The following is a 16,426-nucleotide window of genomic DNA, read 5'->3' on the forward strand; positions in this document are numbered from 1 at the left end:
GGGACATCCGTGTCCTGGTCCCCCAGCAGCTCCATGGGGACATCCGTGTCCTGGTCCTGGCAGCTCCATTGGGGACATCCGTGCCATGGTCCCCCAGCAGCTCCATTGGGGACATCCGTGCCATGGTCCCCCAGCAGCTCCATGGGGACATCCGTGTCCTGGTCCTGGCAGCTCCATTGGGGACATCCGTGCCATGGTCCCCCAGCAGCTCCATGGGGACATCCGTGTCCCGGTCCCTGGCAGCTTGGCACCTGCAATCCCCAAGGCCCTTTGCTAACCGCCCCCGTCAACCCAGCCTCGGCCACGGGGTCTTCCACTGAGAGGCCTTCCCCCCGCCAGCCCACGGGGCCGCCCGCTCCCGAGACCCTCCTCTGAGGCCCGTCCCGCACAGCAGGTCCCTGTTCAGAGCAGGAACTTCCACTCGGGCCACACACGTCCTGGAGGGTCTCAGAAGTTGGGTGGATGGCCCAGACCAGCAGTTCCCACGCTGGCCATTCAGCAGTCAGGGGGCCCACAGACCCAGGTGCTGGGCCCGACCCCGAGCGTCAGGGTCAGGTCTTGGTGGGCCTGAGACCGCGTTCCTGACAAGGTCCCAGGGAGCGCACGCTGCCGGGTGGGCCGCACTGAGAGCCACTGGGCTGGGTCGTCCAGGAAACAGGAGACCGGCGGCTGCAGCTGACCAAACACCCCAATCAAGTCCCTTCACTTCAAGGGACGTCCCTCCCGTCCAAGGGGCAGTTAGCTGAGCACCAGCCACACGACAGGACACAGGCAAGCAATTGGCCTGAGCTCCTCATTCTAAATGAACAGGGCAGTCAGGCTAAAAGAACAGTGTAATTGCAAAGACAAAAATAATGATGATCATTATTAAAATTAATAGGCCAATATTTATCTTGATCAGAAGATGAAAAGTCGGTGACAGATGCAGAGGTCAGTGACAGGATCGACCTGCAGTCAACCCCTCTTGTCCTGGCCTCTTGAGAGGGGGCGGGGAAGAGGGGTCTGCCAGCTATCTGGGCCAGAGCAGCAGGAATTTCTGGAATCCCTTATCTTCCCCTGCAGCCCAAACACTGATCCTCAAGAAACTCAGCAAATCCAAGAGTAGCAGTGGGGGCCCTGGGGGCGAGGGGCCTCTTCCTGTGCACCCCCGGGGGCCTGGAGCAGGCGCAAACTTGGGGTGTGGAGAAGACACCAGGGAAGGAGCTGGGCCGCGCCTCCCTCTGCCCCAGAGAGCTGGCACGGAAGGCACTTCCAGCAGGAAGGACGCCCAGGAAAGGAGGCTCGGAGAGGAGCAGAGGGAGTGCTCCCGGGAGGAGGAGGCAGTGAGCCGAGGAGCTGGGGCAGGAGCCCAGAGCAGTGCCCCCTGCCCGCCAGGTGCGGGGTCAGGGGCCTTCCCAGGTGAACACTGCAGGGCTCAGTCCATGACACGGAAACGCTGAAGGAGAATGAAGCAGGCCACCCAGCTGCCTGAAATCCCCTGGTACGGGCAGGTCCTGCTCGGGGCGGACACTCGGCTGGGGCAGCTCGGGTCCTCTCAGCAGGGGGCCCAGTGCGGCCCCTCCTCTCTGGGGACCCAGAAGTGCTACGCAGGTGGGCCCTGCTGCACTAAGCCAGCACCGCCTGCTCTGTCCGCACCCCCAGAGGTGCCCATCCTGAGGCTCAGCCGATAATGCGTCAGAGAAGAGGGGCCTGGGCTGCAGGGTCCCCCGCAGGAAAGGAGGCGAGAGCAGGTGCCGGGAGATGGAGAGGCGGGCGGGCTCCATGGGAAAGAGACAGGTGTGTTCAGTGGGCACTGGCCAGAGGGCAGGAAGGCCGGTAGGAACGGAAAAGTCATGTGACTGTTGTCATACCAACCACGAAAGCTCAAACTTCACAGAATCCCATCAAGTGCCAATTTCTGGGCCGGGGTCATGAGTCGTGAAGGCCCTCCAGCACCTGGGCCTGCCCACCTTCCAACCCCACGTCAGACCCTCCACCCAGCGGCACCCACACAGGCGTCCCTTCTGCCGCTGGAAGAGGCCAAGCTCAGCCCTGCCTCCCTCGAGTCCTCGGCAGCCCCTCAGCCATGAGCAGAGCTCGGCCAGCCGGCAGCACCCACACCCTTGCTCAGCTCCCACCGCATCCCTCCAAAAGGCCTTCCCAGACCAGGGAGGCGGCCGCCCCGGATCCCTCGGCCACACGCCCCTCATGTCCTCCCAAGACTTGGCACTGTAACTGGTCTTCCCACCGGAACGCAAGTCCTAGGAGAGACCTCACCGTCCCGGCGCCCGGCGCTCGTGTAAGTCAGACAGCGATACTCAAACATTTGCTGATTGGAGGAGTACGTGTTGGATACAGCACCATGCACTTCCCTGAGCACGAGAAATCGCGACCTGGGTGCTCTTTGCAACTGAATGACAAAACAGTGGTTCGCTTCAAGTAAGAATTAACAGACCACTGCCAAAAAGATGCCAGTTTCCCCATAGCCACTAAACTACTGCTAGAAAGGGACACATATAATATTTTCAACGATAAAGGTTTTAAAAATAAAAATAAATAAAATAAACCACTAGCAGGACTAAGGGGGTCTTAACCTCTTTCTGGGTAGGGGCGCTAGCCTGACCTACGCGGCAGCTCCTCACTGGGATGCTGACCGTGTAGAGACCAGTCTGAGACCTCCCGCTGTCTGGCCAAGTGACATGATACACTTCTCCCCACACATGCACTGTGATGCAAACCCAGACTTGGTGTTTGCTGAACACACTCACAAGCTCAGTCCCAGCCAACGGCTCAGTGTGCGACGGAGAGTGAGAGACTCCCACTCACTGCCCTCGAGGACGGCACACGACACACACGCCCCTGAGTGCAGCCCCCCTGCCGCTGTTCCCCACACGAACACACACGCCCCTGAGTGCAGCCCCCCTGCCGCTGTTCCCCACACGAACACACACGCCCCTGAGTGCAGCCCCTCTGCCGCTGTTCCCCACATGAACCTGGTTGACCAGACGGCCGTCTGTGCCAAAGCCGGAAAAACTCAGCCATTCTCCGTGCTTGCCAGTCGCGTCTCAGGCCCTGTGGGGCGCGAGCGCTGCCAGCACCCTCCAAATCCCACTCGACAAGGCAAGGGACCCGCAACCCCCAGGGACGAGCTCTATGAAATGGCCCAAAGAGGCTGCACAGGCCGGCCCCGCCCCAGCCCAGCCCCAGGAATACCGGAGGGTCCTCTCATTACGACAAGTCTGTGGAACAGACTCCTGGGCCAGCTTCCCAGCAGCCACAGAGAAGTGCAAAATGATGCAATGATCACACGGGCATCCTCTGCTTATAGTGGCAGAGCAGGGACTCGGACAAGGGGCCAGCCTATGGCCCCTCAAACAAACACTTTCTCGTTTCTGCTCCCTCGAGGCTGCCTGAGTGTGGCCGTGCTCGCAGCGGCTTCTATGCACACACCTCACTGCACCTCGGACCTGTCGAGCGACAAGGCCAGAACCAGGCCCCGCTGAGCAGGAACAGGCCCTCACATTGGTGACCCCGCATCTGCTGTCCACTGCCTGCGCAGGTCTGTACACATCCCCACATGTGGGAGGGGAGGGCAATTTGGCAGCATACGTGTCAAAAGCCTTAGAATTCCACAGCCGCTGGGCTGCCACCATTCCACGTCACGCTGCATCTCACCAGAGTAGCCATGGACACGGGTGAGCCTCTCAGACCCTTTCCGGCAAAGGCCCCCCACCTAAGCCCTGTGCACGCGGCCTGCGAGGCTTCCCACAGGGCGGCCAGGACTCCCGTGCCTCGAGCACTGCACTGCGGCCGAGCAGGTGCGTGAGTGGAGGTGGGTGGTGGGAGCTTCTCACTGTTGGAACAGGAAGTGACAGGCAGCAAGGGGAGGAGGCTGGAATGACTCACGCGTGATGGATTAGGGTTGGAGGTGTGGGTTGGAACTCGGCACGGCTACGGATGGTTACACTGGTAGCCATGTGCATACACAGCTGTCAGCCGGGGACTGGGAAGCAGACACTGCACACCAGCACCCCGATCCTGGCTCTGACACCACCCCCTGGAGAGGAGCACGGGCTCCGGACAGAAGCGGCCTGTCTGTGGCCCGCAGTGCGCCTGCTTCCCCAGAGGACAGTGGAAGGAGCAGGAGTCAGAGCAGCTTTACAGACATGCCTCGGTCAGGGCTCAAGGCCGGCATCACCAGGGCCAGGGCACGCGGACGGTGTGGACCCCGATGTGAGAGGCCCTCACCTTCTCCAAACATATGACCTCGCTCTGAGTGAGAAAAGCGCAGGCGAACCCCTGAGGGGCAGTCCGGCCTGGCAGGAGCGCCTCGATGCTGCCAGGGTCACCAAACACAAGAGAAGACCAAGAGGAACCCAAGGAGGTATGGTGACCAAATGTCATGTGGTGTCTTCGGTGGGACCCGGGGACCGAAAAGGGACGTGAAGGAAAGCTCAGGAGCTACCGTCTGGCTTCAGTTAGCAACAGCCATCCACATGGCCGCCTCCCTGTAACAGACGCACCCACCTCTCAAGGTGCAGCAAGAGCGAAAGCGGCTGGGGTCAAGGAACCATCTGCATGCCCTTAGCGGAGAGCCTGTAAGCCTGAGGCTGTTAAAAAGCTTCTTTTTTAAAAGAGGAGGAAGAAAAAACAAAAAGGAAGAAAACACTCGGAGAATCGTGCCGTGATGGGAAATGGCCAGCCTGGGAGGCCCTGCCGCCCCTCAGAACTCGGACCAGACTTCATGCTCAGACACTGGGAGCCACTGAAGGTTCTAGAGAGACAGGACGGGCCTCGTGCTGGCCCAGAGCTGAGTGCGGCAGCTCCGTGTGCTCCGTGAGGTCAGAGGGACACTGCACGGGCACACGCGGCCCTGTGTGCACAGGGACCAGGCGCTGACACTCGGCTGTGCAATTAAACGCAGGGGTGTCTGGGAATGGACTCAGGTGAAAATCATAAGCAACAGCTCTCTCAGAGCAACCTGGCTGCTGACCCCCGCCCCGGGCAAGGTGTGGTTGTGCAGTTTAAAGGCAGACAAACTCTTACTTAAGTGTCACCTGCTAAATGAAGACCAGACGCGCAAGGCAACCAGGACGCCTCGTTCGGTTTGAGGAAGGGATTATGGGAAGAGAGAGCCGGGCAGGCTGCCAGAGGGGCAGGTGCTGAGGAGGAAAGGCAGAGCGGGCTCCGCTCACCGGGCCCCCAGGACCTGCGGGGGTGGCGGGGGGAGGGCGGGGGGGCAGGCATGGGCCCTCACCTGGAGGTGGCTCCTGCCCCTGCTCGGTTGCCCCTTCAGACCCCTGGCAGGAGAGCCCAGGTTGTCCATGCTTACAGCTGCCAGCCCACGCCCCAGTGGGGGACTCTCGGGGTGTAAGCTACACGCCAGGTGGGGTCAGCCCAGCCCACGGAGGCGGACCTGGGCACGCAGCCACAACGCACCAGATGTGCCTTCAACCCGCACGGCTCCAGTCCTGGAAGCCGCTGGTCCCACAGGGAACAGCCGCTCTCTCCACCCTCCAGAGAGGCTGAGTGTGGGCTGAGCCTCGCTCCTCTATGGCCTGTACCAATGGGAAAATGACGCGACAGAGGGCTCTAGAGGGAAGCTTCTAGAAGGGAGGGAAGCCCAAAGGCTTGTGAGGACACCTGAGGACAGGCTCGCGCCACCGTGGGAAGGGGTGCTTCCAGGCAGAGGCGCCACGCCTTGCTCAGCGTTCAGCCTCCAACTGCAGGTGACAAACCACCGCCACCTGACCCAGGCGGCGGCGAGGAGGAGGAGGAGGAGGGCGGGCAAGTGCCCGCACAGCAGCCGTCTGCAGGGCCACTGAGGCCGGCCACGCCCAGACCGGGCCCGCCCAGCCGGGTTGGAGGGAGACGTGCTTGAGGAATACAGTGAGGCGACCAGCGTGGGGGCTGCTGAGAGAGGAGTCGGAGGTGCCCTGCGTTTCCAGAGATCCTGACGGATCAGCTGCCTTCCGACGAGATCAGAAACAATAAGAAGCGCCAGGGGAGAGGCTCAAGCAGAGAGGAGGCCGCAGAAACGATGGATTCCGCTGCTGACACTGAACTGGAGGGGCCTCTGGGCCATCCTAATGGGTGTCTCTCAGGACAGATGAGCCTCAGAGTCTACAGAGAAGTTAATGAAAACCCAATAATGGCCTTATTTACATCCAGCGCTGGGCACCGTCTGGCAGCGTTCCCAGACCGGAGAAGGCACCGTCGGGGACACAGACAAGGGCTGGGCGCCGCTGTAACAGGCGGGCAGCGCCCCGCCGGACCTCAGCCGGAGCATGCGACTGTGGCCGCGCCTTCGTCCGCGCCGAGTCCCACTCCCAGCTCCGTGATCTGGGGCGAGCCACTGGCCTGTCTGTGCCTCTGTCTCCTTATCTGTGAGGTGGGCTGATCGAGTCACACGCGTGGGAGCACTGTGCACGGAGCCTGGCGCGGCGACCGTGCTCACGGTGAGGCCCCAGCGGCTCTGCGAGGACTGAGGCGGCACCCCCACCGCCTGCAGGGAGCCTCGCCTGCTCGCGGGGACCTTGGAGACTAGAATTGGGTGGCAGTGGGCAGGAAGTGGGCTCAGCTGTGGACACCACAGGAGTGGCCACTGTTCACGGGTCCGAGGCTGCCGCCCGGCAGCTGAGCACTCAGCCTCCTTCCGGCTGCGCATCCCTGTCCTACATAGCACGCTGCTTTCTGGGGGGTAAAAGCGGGGGCATATGTAATACTTTCAACAATAAAACTTTCTTTTAAAATAAGTTAAATAATTAAAAAAAATAATACGCTGCTTTTGTCCCCAGAAGTACCAGCCACACACCAATGTCCATGTAACGTGCTGTGTGCCAAACGTCACAGAGGACTGTCCGGCCACGGACGGAAAGAAAGCTGGTGCGGCTCCAACACGGACGGTCCTGGAAAACACCCGCTTCGTGCAGTAAGCCAGACGCGGGACAACACGGCGTGAGACTCGCTGGCACGAGGAGCCTAGAAGAGGCTCAATCACAGTCAGAGCAGACAGTCCCGGGCCCGGAGGGGCGGTTCTCGTTTAGCAGGTTTATGTCGGGTGATGGAAGGTTTGGGGCACAGACCGGAGTGATGGGTACGGGGACTGTGAATGTCCTTAAGGCCACTGAGTTGTACTCACAGATGGTGAAAGTAGCAAACAGTATGTGTGTGTGTATATACAGGTGTCCCCAAAAATGTATACACACTTAGAATGATTTTTAAGTCAATGTTTATTAACATACAGTTAATTTTCAAAATCTACAAAAATGAATACTTTTTTGCTCAAAGCCTGTTTTCAAACTGATGACCGTTCTGGCCCAGGCACTCCTGGTAACACGAAGCAATGGAATCGCAACATCAAGAGTCCTTTCGTCCAGTATTCACGGGCCCTCAATTCGACTGCTGCTGGTGTGTACTGTCAACTTTACCTGCTATGTATCCCCATAAAAAACAGTCTAGTGGCAATTTAGGATAAATTTTCTTTGTTCAAAGCTTAGTCTGGCTTCACCCATTATTTCAAATCAGTTAAACCTCAAAAGGAGTGAAAATGAAGTGTGTTATCAGCTGTTAAAGTAGACGTACATTTTGGGGACACCCTATTATATCTTTAATCCACAGAAGTCATCAAAGCAGTGTGTGGGCAGGTGCAGCCTGTTGCCAATGCAGGGGCATGAGCGAGCGGGCCCTGGGGCGGGACGAGCAGGCTGGGGACAGGTCAGCAGGCTGGCTTCCCAGGACCCAGGCATTGCGGACCAGCACAGAGAGCGGGGCAGGGCCCGGCCCGGAAACGGCACTGCTCTATTCCCCTCGCACGCCAGTGGCTGTAGGACAAGAAGGCCCCTTCTGTAAGAGCAAACGCCTGTTTGGCTTCTGTAACAACCAATTCTCGCTCCGGCTTCTCTGTAGCCGACAGTGCCCTCAGCAGCTCCGCCCGGTTTGGACATCGGTCCCGCCTCACTCAGCCGAATGGGCAGAACAAGGGCTGCTCCTGAAGTGGCTCCCCAGCCTGGCGCAGACTCGGGGAAGATAAAGGATCTCCTCACGTGTGGTCAGGCATCCGGTGGCTGTGCAGTGAACCAGACTCACCTGCGGTGTGATCCTGGGTGTGAACTCCTAGAATCATCACCACGGTCCCGCTTCTTCCTGCGTCCGCAGCCACGGCGACCACTCTGTCCTGGCTGCACAGCCCACTCCTGCTCAGGACCCTGCACCACTGTTCTCTCTGCCTGGTGGTTCCTCTCTCTCTCTCTCTCTCTCTCTCTCTCTCTCTCTCTCTCTCTCATTCGCATCTCTAGAGACTCAGATGGCACCGGAGCCCTGAGGCCTGCCCAGCCATCGTATAAAATAGCGCCGGCCCCGCTCCGAGGCGGTCTGCTCTGCTGAGGCTCCCAGGACACTAGTCGTGCTGCTGTCCCTCCCCGACCTCCACCCCAACCACCAGCACACGAGCTGCACGCAGACGGGGCCTGTTGGGCCTGGAACAGGGTCTGCTCATCCAAGAAAGCCAGCACATCCCTGCAGAGAAGAGGCAGCACGCTGGCTCCCACGGCTCCCCCGGCTCCCCCAGCTCCCCCGGCTCCCACGGCTCCCACGGCTGGGAAGGCAGCTGTGACCCTCCGCTCACACGTGGCTCCATCCACAGCAAGAGCCTCCTAGAACCTAAAGTCTGAGCCTCTTTCACAGAAAATAGTTTTGCCGCCACTTACTGTCTGAATGAGGAAATAGGCGCGGTGTCCACACTGGGGAGTGTTACTCAGTACAAGCAGCACGAGGCACGGACGGAAGCCCTGACGGCTGAACCTCGGCAACATGGTGCCCAGTGAAAGGAGCCGGATGCCGAGGTCAGGGCTGTCTGAGGCCCTGTGTCTGCCACGTCCAGAACAGGCAGGTGCGAGCGACAGGGCACAGGAGTGCGCGCCTGGCGGGCGGGGGTGTGGGCCGCGGGCAGGTTTCTGTGGCTGATGCACACGGCCTAGCGGAGCGCTGAAGGCTCGCGCTGTGTGCGGGAGCCACAGGCACCGCCGCGTCTGGGAGATGGCGAGTGCGCGCTCCGCAAAGCCTCGTATTAAAGCTGTTACCAAGAAAGGTGGTGGCCAGGGGTCTGTTATAACATAAAACTCGACAGAAACTTCTATGCATACAGGTCTCACACCAATTCATAAATCAAGCTCTAGTTATATAAGCAATCAATTCAAAGGCAGTGCTCATGCCAGCGAAGATGTCACTTCACAGCTGTGTCACTGCTCACAGCAGAAAACGGCAGCCCTGGCACCGAGTCCCGGAGTCCCGCACCGCACACTCAGGGCGACGCTCAGACCGCTGACAGCCAGGACGGCCAGGTGACAGCAATTCCGAGGAGCTGCTGGAACCAAAATCCAACCAATGCCAGACACACGCAGCCCACAGCCGCCCGGGGCCGGCGGCACAGCAGCCCTGCCCGCATCCCACGTGCAGCTCCAAAATCCACTTCCTCTCCGGTGGGAATTCACCACAGACGCTTCACGAACCCCTTCTTGTCTAGAAAGGGCACCGGCCCCCACACAGCGGGCACACGCTATGGGCGGGGAAGCAGCGGGCAGCTCGGCAGAGGGCCCTGCCCACGGGCGGAACGGGCTGCCTTCCTGGACCCCTGGGGGAACGGCAAACACACACGTGGGAATTCTGTCGGAGCCCAGGCCCTGGGGCGCCCCCGAGCCCAGGACAGCCAGACCTGCTGTGGGAAACACTGACGTCCGGACGAGGGGCCAGTGATGGCGCCCAAGGCTGTGCCTTTAGCTCCACGCGGACACTGTAGTGTGAGCTGGGAGGCAGGGGCCATGCCTGTGGGAGCCCCACGCAGAAGGGGAGTCCTGCGCCTCTCTCGGGCGGCTGCACCCCCGCCCTGTCCCATCACGGTCCCGTGCCGAGTGTGGACAGGGTCCGAGAGATGGCACTACAGGGCGGGCAGGGCACAGCGCCTGGCACGGATGAAAGCGCTGGCACCCCCGTCCTAACTGCTGTGCTCCGGGCATTGGCCGCTCCCTGGCCGGGCTGGGGGCCTGTATCCTGTGAGCCCGTAAGCGCCCAGCAGCCCAAACCCACCCTGTCCTGTCCAGACTGGGCCTAGCGCCGTTCACCAGAAGAGGACAAAGTCAGCAACAGCCCTTTGCCCAGAGCCCAGGCCTGACTCTCAGCAGCTGTGACCTCACCAACACGGCCTCCGGGGGAGAGGGGGTGGGGGACAGGGCACTGCGCCCGCGGCGACAGGTGGACGGCACACATGGGAGTCCGCGCCGCGGGATGGCCAGTCTACAGCGACTGGACAGCAGACCGAACAGCTGCTGCCCCTTAATTCTCCCTCTAATTTAATGAGCTGCTCACTGAGCCCTGGAAGCAGGTCCCAGGGACGGAGCTGCTGGCGCGCGGCCACGCGGCTGACAGGTGACAGGAGGTGGGTTCCTCCCAAAGGCAGAGCCCACACCAGGCTGCATCCACCAACACCCGTTTGCTGCAAAAGGTCACCATGATTCGCCTGCCCGGCCCCACCTGCCGCGAAGTGCACAGCCTGTGGGACTCCCGTTCCTGCGAGAGCCCTGGCAACGCCCCGCGGGCACCTCCTCCTCCTCGCTCCCGCTCGGCCGCCGCGGCCCAGGGAACGTTTCCCAGACTCCAGACCCGCAGGAGGGCGCACACACTTCTAGAGCCTATGGCAACCGACCAAGGACATTTTGTTGAAATCCCATATTTGTTCTTAAAATTCCAAGTAAATCTTATCTTACATGCCCCAGTAAAGGGCTTTATGTGTTCACCGTCCGGAGCTAACGAACAGCTTCCTGTCCAGCTTCCCCTAAAGCCGGGGCGGAAGCAGGCCACCCCCCTCTGTCTCGCTCCAGGGGCCCACCCCCGGGGCAGGTCTCAGCTTGGAAGCAGCAGATCGGGAGGCAGGAGGTGGCACCCCTACAGCCCCCCATCATTTCAACCTTGGCCTAACCAAGGTCAACCACCCAACTCAGAACAGCTTCCCTCGGAGGGGGAGAGGGTCCCGGCCCCCTGCGCCCAGCGCTCACCCGGATCCGGCGCATGGCAGCCACGATCTCCACTCTGCTGTTGGGCCGCGGCACGTCCAGGCTCCCGACGTACTGTGGGGAGAAGAGGGAGGTGAGAACGCATGTGAGTGTCCCAGCCACAGCCTGCGAGCGGCCGGCGGCCTGGGGAGGCGACCCAGCTCATCTCCCCATTTCACAGGAGTCATGGGGACACCTCGTCCAGCTGTGTGTATAACAGGCCAATGAACAACTTCCTGCTTCCTGTTCACCTGCTCGTCACCAGGGATGCAGCGAGTGTGGATGTGACCGCAGCTCCGGCCAGCTGGCCTTTCTGCGCGCTGGCTCCTCACGGGGAGCCGGGACCCCGTCAAGCACGGCAGTGTCTCCCTCACAGATCTGCCTGCACACATTAAAGCCTCAACAACCAGAAGGAAGGAAGGGGTGTGTTTTCTTAGTGAATGGCCGATCCCTGAGCGAGCCCCAGGGGACTCAGGGAACACACACGCTTGAGGGAAGTAACTGGAGGGAGGAATGGACCAATATTTTATTAAGATGTTTGCCTGATTGTAAGGCTGGTGTTTAATATCGGAACAACTCCTCACTGTGCACCATTCAAACAACCCAGGAATGTGTGGAGGAAAGGAACAGAGGCCGGGTCCCAGCCTGACGCACAGCTCTGTGCTGACGGACGGACGGACACATGCAGGTGCGCGAGGTTCGCTCGGGAAAGGCCCACGCAGCTGGGCGCCCAGCGCCCCTCGGCCATGCCTCCCACGCAGTCCTCTGAACTGGGCCCGAGTACCCTCGGGCCATCCAAGCCAGGAGGCGTTTCCTGTGGTTACCGGAACACGGTTCTCGCTGGAATGGGGAGCTGAGCCTGGCCCAGAGAGCAGGTGTCAGGTCCTAAACGGCACAGGATTTCCCAGGCACTGCCACAGCGTGTGCTAACACACGGGAGCGCAGAGCCGAGTGGCCCACGGGGAGCGGTGAGCACACTGGTCTGCGGGGCGTGAGCAGCTGGCGACTGCTCAGGTACACGAAGCCCCCAGGTCTCAGGGCGTCAGATCGAACCGTGGTGGGCACTGCCCCGCTGAGCTCCGCCAGGACCCGCAGTGTGTCACATGTCAGTGGCTGCACAGCCAGGAAGGCCGAGGCCGGGCTCATGACTGCGCGCCCTCAAAGGCCCTCCCGCCCGGCACCTGCATGCTCACCTGACGGTCGTCCCTGAACCCGAAGCAGTCAGGACGAGCTGGGCAACAGGCCTTCAACTCCTGTTCCCTCACCCATCACCTGAGTGCCAGGACCTCAGGACCCAGCAAGGTCACGTTACACGTGGCGCCCAGGGAAGGTGCTCCCTCCCGGCAGGAACATGGCCAAACATATGTGTGATCATCCCTGGCTGGCCATGCTGCACAGGTCCAAGCACACACCTGACTGGAATCCTCCCAGAATGAGCACATGTCCACCCACCGTGGCTAGGAGAACCCGCCTGCGGAGGACAGGAGGCAGCCTGGGTGCTGCCAGGGGTCCAGCACCAGTCATCACCCACCTGCACAGTCAGCCCTCACCTGTACAGTCAGCCCCCACCTATACAGTCAGCCCTCACCTATACAGTCAGCCCTAACCTATACAGTCAGCCTTCACCTATACTGTCAGCCCCCACCTATACAGTCAGCCCCCACCTGCACAGTCAGCCCTCACCTGCACAGCCATACCCCACCTGCACAGTCGTCCCCCACCTGCATAGTCGGCTACCACCTGCACAGTCCGAATGGAGTCCCTTAGCTCATCTGACTGGTATCAAGGTGCTGGACTGGACCCAGCAGGAGCACCTGCAATTCCTGGCTTACCCCGAGCAGAGCTTCCTGCTGGTGACTGAACCGCCGGCCACTTAACTCTGTGAGACTTCGTGGGGCTCTGTGCTGCCTTCAGGATGCCCCACTGGGAGGAACTGCAGGGCCTCTACTGACATCTCCTCAGAGCTTCTGGGGTAGGGGGAGGCCTGCAGAACATTGGGGCCTCTTCTCCAGCAGCTGGAAGGAAATGGCTGGGTGGAAGCTGCCACAATGCTGGGGACCCCTGGGAGGGGATCTGGTCAGTCTACCTGTGGCTCCATCTCCAGGGGAGCCACCTAACTGCACACGACTCTCAGCTTCTGGCGGCCTCAGCCCCCAGCCAGAGTCAGACCTCGCGGGGCTGTTTCCATGTTCTTGCTCCCACCTTGTGTTCTGGAGCCTGACTTCTGAAGGCAACGATAAGCAGAATCGTAGTGTCTCCTGGTACATAAATCACAACAGGAAAGCAGCCAGGCATCACCGTGTGACAGTCCCCCAAATCGTCACCACCTGGACCTGTCAGACTCCCGCCGCCCTCCGCGGGGAGAGGCCAGGGGAGAGCTCAGTGTGAGGCAGAGCCGAGTGCTCTGGTGGCTCTGCTTCCCCTCACGTGGGTGCAGCTGCAGCGCAGACACGGCTCCTTCAAAAGCAAACAGGAAGTCTGGACAAGCAGTGGCTGCAAATAATGGTCAACTCAAGGGGGACCTACTATAACTGTGACGGTCAGTGTTGGCTCAGCTGTCACAACGCACCACCCTAAGCAAGAGGCCGTGATGGGAGACTGGGAGGAGCGTGTGTGGGAACTCTGTCCTCGCCACCCAATGTTCCATAACCCAAACGTCGCTCTAAACAATAAAGGTCATTCACTGAAACAACCCTGAGGCACTGGCGTGAGCCAGAGGCATAGGCGGCACTCAGCCCACATGCAGCTCGCCCACCCCCAACCCCGGCAGCTGGGCTCCAGCCAAACACTCGCCCGGATCCTGGTGGGGGGACCCCAGGGCCAGGACAGCCAGGGTAGGTGAAAGTGAGGCTGCAATCCCAACGGGAGGTGTCACAGAGGGAGCCCCATAGGAAGCACACACCCACCCAGCTCCTTGGAAGCCCGTCTGCACAGACAGGCCCCATGGACAGCACAGGGCCACGGCCTCCTGGGGCAAAAGGAGACCACAGTGGGCGCAGCGTAGAGGTTCCTGCATCTCTGCTCCCCACTGTCCGTGTCTCTCTGAAAACACACCAGGGACAGGCATGGGCGCTCCCAGCACAGACGCAGGAGGGCTCAGCCCTCAATGGACGGCAGGCCAGCTCCTGGCTCCCTGTCCAGACCTCCCCACCTCCGCCCACATTCTCACCGCCTCTCCCTTCAGGTCCACACAGGCCTGGTTTCTATTCTGCACCCTCCAGACCCTGTCACATTCCTTTGTCTCCTGCCACACTGGGTCCTCTCTCCAAAAACACACAAAGCTGGCAGAAACCTAGCACCTGCTCATACCTAGCACCCTGCTCACACCTAGTGCCCTGCTCACACCTAGCACCCCGCTCACACCTAGAGCCCTGCTAGCACCCCGCTCACACCTAGCACCCCGCTCACACCTAGCGCCCTGCTCACACCTAGCGCCCCGCTCACACCTAGCACCCCGCTCACACCTAGCGCCCTGAGTGTACCAGAAATCACCAGCCAGGATTGGCATCTGTTACTCCCTGACGACCTGCTGCCCTGAGAGGTGCTGAAACCCTGGGTCACGGAGCAGAGATCTCCAAGCTGAAAGGAATGGCAGGAGCCATGTCCGAAGTTACATCACAGAACCCTAATAAGAATGTGACAGGTGCTTGACAGTCAGGCATCCGGCCAGGGCTCACAGTGCTCACCGTCCTGTCCTGACCCACCCAAGGCTCTTATGCGGGTTCCCTCCCAGCACCCAAGGTCAGCCCCGGGAGGCTGGCCAGCAGGTGGGGCGCCCGGAGCCTGCACCTGCCTGTGGTCCCGCGGTCCCAGCCCTGAGAGCGGGGCTGGGCACAGAGCTGAGAAACAAGGACCCGCGGCCTGCGGTTAAATACCTGTGCCCGCGCTGTGACGGGACGTGCCCGCTGCAGGACTGCGCCCAGTGGCAGAGTGGCCCTGAGGTGGGTCCTGAGTGGGACCTGGGGGAACGTTCTCCCTCATTTAGCATTGAGCAAAGCAGCCTGGAGCGCAGCAGCAGGACCCGTTCCAGGCCCACGCTCAGCAGTGACCTTCCCCAAATGCCCCGGGAGGGGAACGCAGCGGGCGCCCCACACCCACTGTGAGGGCGCTGCCCCCGGAGCCGCTCCAGGGCCCAGGTGTACCCGTGCGGGAGGGCAGTGGGGACTTACAGGGGTGTCCTTAGCCCCGACTGCAGCCCGCCCGCAGCTGCAGGGCAGGCTCCCCACGCACCCGCGCACCCGGAAGGCTTCCGAAATGTCCACATGCAGCTGCCGGGACTGACAGGGGTCTGAGAGGAAGGAGCCCGTACAGCCCCGCGGCCCCTGCAGGAGGAGTGCCACTTGCCAGCGCCGGCTCGCTGTGTCCATTGGTCAGGGGCTGCTCGGAAGTGCCCACGAGAAGTAGAGACATGGCCACACAACACTGACACGCGATGTTTGTGGCCGCGTCACACGTAACAGCCCCACAGGGAAACACTGCCACATCCATGGAGGGTGGGTGGCGGCAGGAAAGGTGGTGTGTCACACGGTGTCACACATCAGGCAGCAAGGGAGCCGGACCTGGGGACTGTGCTGAGGGGAGGAGCTGCGTGCGATGGGACCCATGGCCCAGGACCACCCAGAACAGGCAAACCCAGCGACACAGAGGTGGCTGGGTGTGCGGGGGTCAGAGCAGGGAGTGCTAATGGCACGGGCTTTCCTCACGGATGACGGCAATGCTCTGCCACCCGTCGGGGTCACGGCCGCACCACTGGGCGAAGGTGCTGAGAGGCACCAAACGGCACACACTGAACAGTGAACGGCCCAGTGTGCGAACTGCATCTCAGTAAGCCTGATTGTGCATTTAAATAACCGCCCCCTTCTGTTTGCCACGGACAAGACAGTAGAATGGCAACCAAACTGGGTTCTGCCGCGCCCTCCTCCAGGCGAGGCTGCCTCGGCTCCCGGCTGCTCAGCTCGCTCCCGGCCTCCTGTGCTGCTGGCTGTACTGGTGCACGAATTCACCAGAGAAACAACCTGGGCGAAGGGGGCTGGGCTGTGGCTCTGAGTCTTCATGCAGGTTCCGGAAGAGACACTTCCCCCCGCAGACATGCATGTCCCGAGTTGTAGCAGCACGGCCCCCCCTCAGAGTCCCCTCTCCGAGGCAGCAACATGAATGTGAAGCTCTTTCTGCATCGTGTGGACCCAGAGCACAGTCCAAACACCACCCCATCTGGGATGCCCGGGAGCCATGCTCACAAGTGACCCCAAAACAGAAACAGCACCAATCTCCCAGGCCAGAATTTTTAGACATGTACACACACAGAGACACACACACAGAGACACACAGGGACACACAGAGACACACACAGAGACCCACAGAGACACACACACACACACAGACACACAGGGAGACACACAGAG

The 16,426-nt window shown here is 61.0% G+C and overlaps 1 protein-coding gene across 1 annotated transcript in view; it reads right to left on the bottom strand.

The window, feature by feature from the left end:
* NOS1AP (nitric oxide synthase 1 adaptor protein) overlaps positions 1 to 16,426 on the bottom strand; it is a 105,142-nt gene that overhangs the window by 58,024 nt on the left and 30,692 nt on the right. Inside the window, exon 3 of the mRNA XM_081112580.1 lies at positions 11,028 to 11,099. Within this exon, the coding sequence (XP_080968706.1) occupies positions 11,028 to 11,099 (72 nt within the window). The remainder of the gene's footprint in view (positions 1 to 11,027; positions 11,100 to 16,426) is intronic.

This window comes from Myotis nattereri (assembly GCF_964212035.1).
Source record: "Myotis nattereri genome assembly, chromosome: 18".
NCBI classification, from domain to species: Eukaryota; Metazoa; Chordata; class Mammalia; order Chiroptera; family Vespertilionidae; genus Myotis; species Myotis nattereri.